The 8,321-nt window shown below is 38.6% G+C and overlaps 1 protein-coding gene across 1 annotated transcript; it reads left to right on the top strand.

Annotated features, from left to right (window-relative positions):
- The first annotated feature begins 5,619 nt into the window (after positions 1 to 5,619).
- On the top strand, positions 5,620 to 6,570 carry LOC141155427 (olfactory receptor 1f45-like). Its single transcript, XM_073642292.1, has one exon. The coding sequence runs from the start codon at positions 5,620 to 5,622 to the stop codon at positions 6,568 to 6,570; it is 951 nt and encodes a 316-aa protein (XP_073498393.1).
- Positions 6,571 to 8,321: the final 1,751 nt, after the last annotated feature.

Raw genomic sequence — 8,321 nt, forward strand, 5'->3', positions numbered from 1 at the left:
TCTCCTCTTCCCACAATCACATACAATATTTCTCTCGTTCATCCCTCCTACTCTGGAACTCTCTAACCCAACATATCAAACTCTCACCTACTGTAGAAACCTTCAAAAGGAACATGAAGACCTAACTCTTCCGACAAGTCTACAACCTGCAGTAACCCTCTCTCCACCATACCGCTGCACGACTAGCTCTACCCTCACCTACTGTATCCTCACCCATCCCTTGGAGACTGTGAGCCCTCACGGGCAGGGTCCTCTCTCCTCCTGCCCCAGTCGCCGTCACGTTTTTGTTCAAGATTATTGTAACTGTTTTCGCTATGTATACCCCTTTTTCACATGTAAAGCACCATGGAATAAATGGTGCTATAATAATAAAAATAATAATAATAATAATAATGCGGTCCAGACTCATGGCTTCTGAGATTGGACCGTGTGGAAGACAGAGTGGTGGTAGTGGTTGAAAACTGACTGGAATCATTATCTATTTGTCTGCTATCCAACCAACAACCTTTTCACACTGTTCTGGTTTCAAGAGTGGTATTCCGCGGCCCCCTAGAAAGTGGGACAGGAAGCTAGGTCGACATGATGTGGGTGCTTGTTGTGCTCCCTCAGCAGGCACAGTTTCACCATGCCCACGGCCTCGGCCTCTGCGTGCACCATCATCATCACCATTACGTCCACTTCCCCGTCCCTTGCCACACACCTTGCCCATTTTAAATGGAGTTTAATATTTGTCACATTGCCAAAAATGTCTGTATTATTACCGCAGTAATATAGGATCACGTCTAATGACCACGGTTTTAGGCTGTGACCTGGGATGCAGAGATGCTTTCAGGGGTCTTCCCCATGCTGTTCCCATAACTTTTCAGCACCGTATGGATCTGTCTAATCATGTCTCACACGCCACATGACCAGATAAGGTAGTAAAATGTTAAAATTAAATCGACCAGTGAATGCATTTTTCACCGTTGAAAGCAATGCAAAAACGCATCAAAAACGCTAGGTGTGAACATATGCCAAGGTGTGGAGGAGTATTTTTGGTTTTGGGTATTTATTTTGCCTTATATATATGTCATTACCCTGGAAAGAATGTCCCTTAACATTTTTCACAGGAAAATCCATTTTGGCTTCATTTTTGTATGTTTTATTGTGAGTCCGTAAAAGTGGCGTAATACTCTGACAATGTTGTTGACAGCAGTGATCTGGGAGTCATAAATGCTTCCAGGGGTCTTCCCCATGCTGTTCCAATGTCATTTTAGCACTGCTTCTATCGATTTAGCCAATTTTTAGGCCCCCTGCAGACCTCCGGGGGGGGGGGGCAACGGAAAAATGCTTGAGTTTCCCTTAGACTTACATTGGGCTCATTGCTCGGATCGAGCACCCGAGCATTACGATTTGCTCGACCCGAGCAACAAGTACTCAAGCACTTCAGTGCTCTCTCATCACTAAACCTTAGGCTTCTTCAAACTAGCCTGGGACTTTCCAGCCACGGACAGATGTTGGGTGTCCTTGCACCTGCTCATCATTGAGGTCTTGAGCTGGACATATGGAACAATTATTGATAAAAAAAATTATTTTCGTTATTACTTCTGCTATGGAAATGAACTGTAAAATATCACCAAGGAGACACTTTGCCTCCCGCCTTCTAGCCAATAATTGAAAACTGCCTCATTTTCTGATGTTTATCAACCACATGCACCACTCCATGATGAAGATGGAGGGTAGTTGATAGCATGCGCAATATACCATATTGAGTCAATATATTTCGCACAAAATCCATTTACACAGAGGGAGAACATACAAACTCCATGTAGATGTCCTTGGTCTAATCCAAACCCAGAACTGTAAGGAATTGGTAACTAACTACAGGGCTACTATGCTACCCAAGCTTTAAAATGTATTGGAGTAGATTCAAGTGCACTCAATAATCTTAGTGGATTCAGCTGAAGGAAGTATATGAATATGTAAATAGAATTTAGTGTGTGTTTGTCTTTAAGTTACATAGAATTACTCATATTTATCCTTATTTACCACAGTGACCTCCCTAACAAAGACCCGGGAGGTTCAAAATGACGTTAAAACATAACCTCTGTCGCCAAAGGAATTTACTAAATTGCGGCACTATGTTTATTCCAAAATTAAGAAGTATTCCACTTATTTCATCAAACAAGAGAGTGTGCACTGAATCATTCATGGCTTGAATTGTGGCAGTTATGAAAGAAATTAGTAAATGTGATTATTCAATACTGCAGCTTCAGTCTGTGGTTCAGTTATTTTTATTGTTGATATTTTGCTTTTTTTACAAAAATGTGTGAAAAAGACACATTTCCCATTTTTCTTTACATTTTTCTTTACATTTTCCCCCAATAACAGCCAAAAAAAGGAATATACAAATGACATAAAATAACATTCATAAAAAAGGCAAAAACTATTTGAATATCTGAACAAGAAAAAAATGTAGATCTGTTAAAAGTGGATGAACGATGAAGCCCCAAAATGTGCATGGTAGGGAATGAGGGTAAGTGGCCTAGTCTTGAAATGGTTAAGGAGGTTTTCCAGTTCAAATTGCCCTGTATTTTTTGTTGTGCGTGGTGATCAGTTTTTTATTTGTGGGACAACCTGCTGGCAAGTTTTCAATTTTCCTGCAGTGCCTCCACAGGATAAATGTTGAATTACACAGTGGTGATTGTTCTAGTTTTTATGGTGGGTCCTCCAGAGTGAGACTCTTTATTGTCCTTTCCATCTCTAGGTGAAGGCTGTTATCAGGGGACCTCACTGATGAACTCTGAAATCCCTAAAAAAATAGCAATTATAAAATAGATTTTTTCTAAGATAAAATATAAAAAAAATGAGCACAACAGATACAATTAAATGGTCAGTAAAATCTCAAGTAAATAATAACTTAAAAATTGGTGGTGTAAGCCGATTATGTATTTCATACAATTATAGTATCCTAGAGCCATGAGAAAATAATAATTATATTACTACAAGACTGACTAATTGAAGTCATTACCCACTGATACATATTCACCTCAGGGACCAAATACCTATTTATGTAGTAAGCATGGCTTATATAATGGGACCTATTTATATGTCACTATTATTTAGGTTTTCAACATATTGAGACACAGAAGTATGGATGTAATGAAAGGTAATAATAGCTAAAAGAGTACATATTTCATAATGATTTTGTACATTATACTTTAAAAAATTATTTTATTATGTATACATAGTATTTTTTACATGTTAACTTTTGAAAAATATTTCTACAACATTATTTGCTTTTTAAGCATGATATTTTTTATGAAAATGTCTTATTATTTGTGTATTTTTTATCCCTCTTTTATCATTGACATTTGTTATTTTTGTTAAATTATCAGGCTGTAACTTTCTAAGGTGTACAAATGTTTTAGCTAAGTTATAAAAAATGGTAAGGCTGAATTTAGACATCCGTGAAGCATGATCCATGTATGGATCATGATGTTTGGATTGGCAGTGGGTCTCACAACCAGAACTCAATAGCCTCATATATGCCTTTCAGGTTCTCAAGTTAGGGTCAGGAGACCAGCAGCCAGTCCGTACTTAGACTGTATTTCACGGATGTCTGAATGAGGTCAAATAAATTAATTAGTAATAAACATTTATTAGTTATACCGTTAAAACTACTTACAGGTAAATTAGCACATCAGGGGTAGGGTATATTAGACAGCAAGTAAAGAATAAGTTCTTGAAGAAAACGTTGAAAGCAGGAAATGATTGCTCCTCTAAAATTGAACGTCTTGTTGGGTTTTTCTAATATGTAGTGGTCAGTGCTAACTGGTACAAGTTCTGGTATACATTGGATAGTACCTACGAGTCCACTGATGTGTCCACCAATGGGCATGTAAGAATAAGAATTTGACAATGAAACAATGGGAAAAAAGATGCCCTCACCTTATTCATCACATCTTCTGGTCTATTGTTTGGATGGCCAGTTGTGTGTGTGTTGCTTACTTTCAGAAGAGGTGACACCAAGATGCTGGGAAAAAGACAAATTGATGAAGGTACTGTAATGTTCTGGGCCAAGTCTTTTTGGCAAACCTTGGGTAATGCCATTGATGTGGACATTAATTTGACAGGTGCTAAAGATGAGCAGATTGATCCTCAGATATCGAATTTGAGTCAAATTCCCTGTTACCCCTTAGATACCCGTCTGACGCCTCTCACCCAGCCAAACCAGAACTCACACTTTGCACTGACGAGGGGCAGTACCCTGAAACACAGTGTCTGCAAATTGAGTTTCTGGTTCTGGCTTACATCCTAAGTCATGTGATAAGGCTCGTTAAAGGATCACTATTGACTTTCAGGATTGCTACTTCCTGTAGGTGACACAAGAGGTCTGGTCTTCTTCCTCTCTGAAGAGACAATTTGCAGTCAAATTCCCTGAAATTCAGTTTCACATGAATTTTAACACATTAGAGAGTTGGCTAATGTCATTTTTTCTCTTCCCTGCGGGCCTCCCAATAGAGCCCTGCAGCCATGACACCTAGAGGATGAGCATACCTTGTGCAGTGGTGGTCAGTACTTCGTTCATCACAAATCAATGGTTCCCAGTGGAGCACAGCTTGTACTGCAGTAATTTTCCATCTCCAGAGCCACTGGGTAAGTCGCTCTCTCCAGTAGTGTATAAGTTCTTATGGTTAGCATTGTCATCTCTCTTCTGTAGAGTATAATCTCTAATGATCAGCAAGGTCCTCGCTCTCTCCTGTAGGGTGTAAGCTCTTATAGTCAGTGAGGTCATCTCCCTGTATCCCTTTTGTAGAGTGTAATCTTTTATGGTCAGCAAAGTCATCTTGCTCTCTTTTCTGTACAGTGTAAGCTCTTATGATCAGCAGGGTCCTCTCTCTCCCTCCTGTAGAGAGTAAGCTTTTATGATCAGTGTGGTTCTCTCGCCTTTCTCCCATGTGTATTTTCCAAGCAAACGCAAGCTTTCCAGTGTTAAGTTCACACAAATTTAGTCAATGAAAATCCAATTTTGGGGGAAAATTTGGCAAAGCTGATGAATCTGAATTTCTATGATCTGGTCTTTTTTAACAGGTACCACTTAAAGAATTATTTTTGTGGACCATTTACCATCCTTCATTATTCTTTAGTGGCAGTGCCTCTTTCCATAGGAAAATTTGCTCTACAACATGGCAAAAAGTATCCAGGAATGGTTTGAGTAATACGATGAAGAGTTTGAAATGATGACTTATCAAGTCACCTCTAATGCATGGAGACGGAGACACCACCTCACAACTTACAGGACTTGGATCTGCCTCTAGCATCATGGAGCCGGATGCCATAGAGTCATAGATCTTATGGAGTCCATGTCTGAGTGGTCTAGAGATGCTTCAGTGGCACAAGGGTAAACTAAACAATTTTAGGCAGGAGGTGTTAATGCTATTGGTGGTCAATAGATGCAAATGTAGATAACTGCTAAATAAAGGATGTCTAATTTTTGAAAAATTAAAAATAATTACTTAATTATGACATTTTCCAAGGTGATAAAATGTTAAGCAATTTAAGGCATATACATGATAAAAAAATAACCCAAAATACTTAATTTTATTATATTTTTTAACCAGGCAATGGCTAATATTTATGGAAAATCTAAATCAAACCACTCCCGTTCGCTTCATCCTTCTTGGTTTATCAGATATCCCTCACTTCCAGTTTATATGTTTCTTTGTATTTTTATTGATGTATATGATCACAGTATTAGGAAATATTCTACTTATCATTGTAGTGACTATGACGCCAACATTACATACACCCATGTACTTTTTCCTCAGCAACCTCTCGGTTATCGACATTAGCTTCTCATGCACAATAGTCCCAAAAATATTGGTGAACACCTTGTCTATGGAAAAAAGTATCTCATTTCTTGAGTGTGCCCTTCAGATGTACATACATTTGGTCCTTGGTGCAACTGAGAGCCTGTTACTTGCCATCATGGCTTATGATAGATTTGTGGCCATCTGTAGGCCACTGCATTATAAGACCATCATGAATTATAGGTTTTGCATTTGTCTGGTTGCCATTTCATGGAGTGTTGGTTTCATGAACTCCTTAATACTTGTCCTCCCTACCTTGAAACTAAAATTTTGTAGATCTAATCATATCAACCATTTTTTCTGCGAGATACCTCCTCTTCTCCAAATATCTTGCACAGACATTCGCCTCAATGAAGCATTACTATACATTTCAGCTGGGACCATTGTGATGTCTCTATTCTTCTTCATATTAATTTCCTATATCCATATTGTAACAACTATATTGAAAATCCATTCTTTGACAGAAAGTTATAAGGTTTTCTCCACATGTGCCTCTCACCTCACTGTCGTAACCCTCTACTACGCAACCATCATGTTTATATATTTGCGTCCCTACTCTACATACTATGAAAAAATGGATAAGATAGTTTCTCTTCTCTACACTACAGTAACTCCAATGCTGAACCCGTTCATCTACAGCATGAGGAACAAGGACTTCAAAGGCTCCATAAACAATCTAAATAAGATTTTACGTCTTGGTCATCGTAACAAAATTTGACTTTCAAGTTTGAAAAGTGGTAGAATTTCATGCAATCTAGTAAGGGGCCTCAAAAGGAACCAAATAATGGTAGATTTTACTTCTTATAGCATACTGAGTAGGCATGAGCAAATCTGCAAAAAGTTGAAATTATCAGTTTGCTCAAATTTGGCCATGAAAATCTATTTGCATCAAATTTATTCAACGTGAATTAAATGTGTCTTATAGTGTTCTGACCAAAATGCATAATAAATGTAGAGTGAACAGAATAAAGAAAATAATACTGAAGTCTTCCTTGCCCACACCTTGCCCATACAGCCCCGGTTTGCTCATTTCGTCCACTTTTCATTTACAAGCTGCCAGTCCTCATGCTAAAGGTTTTGTTGGTCTTCAGTTGCATCGGACCCACCAAAATAGAGATGGAAAAGAGTAACGGTTGACGATAAGTATCCAAAACAGAAGAATCGATTAGCTTAAGTGTGCGAAGTTGGAGAGCGAAAGTGGTTATTTTATGATCCTTTGTAGAATCAAGAGCAATATAAGCTAGGAAATATGCAACACAGTGACCAGATAGTCTTGGCCACTCAAGCATGTGACATGACTCACATTGACAAGAAGCTAGACATTATCACAAAGAAGGAGTTGGTTCCTAACATTTCTCTGGAGAAGACAACAACCTGCTGGTAGAGTGAACCCAAAGTTGCCTGTCAAACTTACTTTTCTCACTCAAGGTGAGAACTGTTACTATTGAAGAAATCCTAAATGTAATTGTACCCCAGTGAAACTTTAACCCTAAAGGGTTGGCTGTCCTAAATGATAAGCTTTATAGTTTTTATCAGTGTGGAAGAAAACGTGGAGGTGTAGCTACTGGAGTATGAAAATGTAATAGTGTTTGTCAAATGCTACATTTACAGTGTGATGATTTGGGTGATGCGGTGAAGGGGTTAAACAGAATTTCACTTCCTGGTTTTACAAAGTTAGCAGCTGCGTTTTTGAAGATTTTGTTTTCATGACCGAATGTCTTAAAATAACGGGTTTCGGAAACTGTGGGAGTCTGTTTCAAGAGTGTAAGACCATGTTTTGACAAGCTAATCATCTTCCATCCTAGCCTTGTAGATATCTCCAGAACTAAAATGATGAACAAACAATGGCCATCTTAAGATAATTTACTGTATGAGTTGAAGATCATTATTTGTTGAGTATGTTAAAATGATATGATTGGATATATTTGTGTAAACTCCTTAATATACTTTTTAGGTAAATAATAAATGAGCATGGATGGATCTCATGGTAAGCTGAAATCACATTCTTGTGTATTTCTTTGCAATCCTAGAAACATCAAACTTGAAGTGAAACCTACGTTGACACAAAAAGCCCCTGCACAGAGGAAAAGAACAGCATCTCTACTAGTGTTGAGTGAATTTGTTCGGCATTTCAAATTCGGGTTTGTGTTCGGGGTTCTGGCTGGTTCGCGCAAAAAATCGCCTCTGCCCACGAACATCCCTGATTTGCCACTTTGTCACGCAATGCCAAACAAATTCGCTCAACACTAGTCTCTACTTCAAACTATTGAAGGTAGCAAATTGACATGGGCGGATTGATTCACAGGTCTCCAGTCCTTTTTCAAGCTCAGTAGTCTAGTCACTGGATTGGAGCTTTGCAAATCTCTTACCTTCTGGGATATCCAGGGTGGCTTTTGATTAGACAGGCTGGAGCTATGTCATCATTGCAGTGTGACGCAGAGATGATGTTGCAAGCCAGCTAGGCTAATC

This window comes from Phyllobates terribilis, unplaced genomic scaffold, assembly GCF_046119375.1.
Source record: "Phyllobates terribilis strain yellow unplaced genomic scaffold, ASM4611937v1 Scaffold_7__3_contigs__length_470593459, whole genome shotgun sequence".
NCBI lineage: Eukaryota > Metazoa > Chordata > Amphibia > Anura > Dendrobatidae > Phyllobates > Phyllobates terribilis.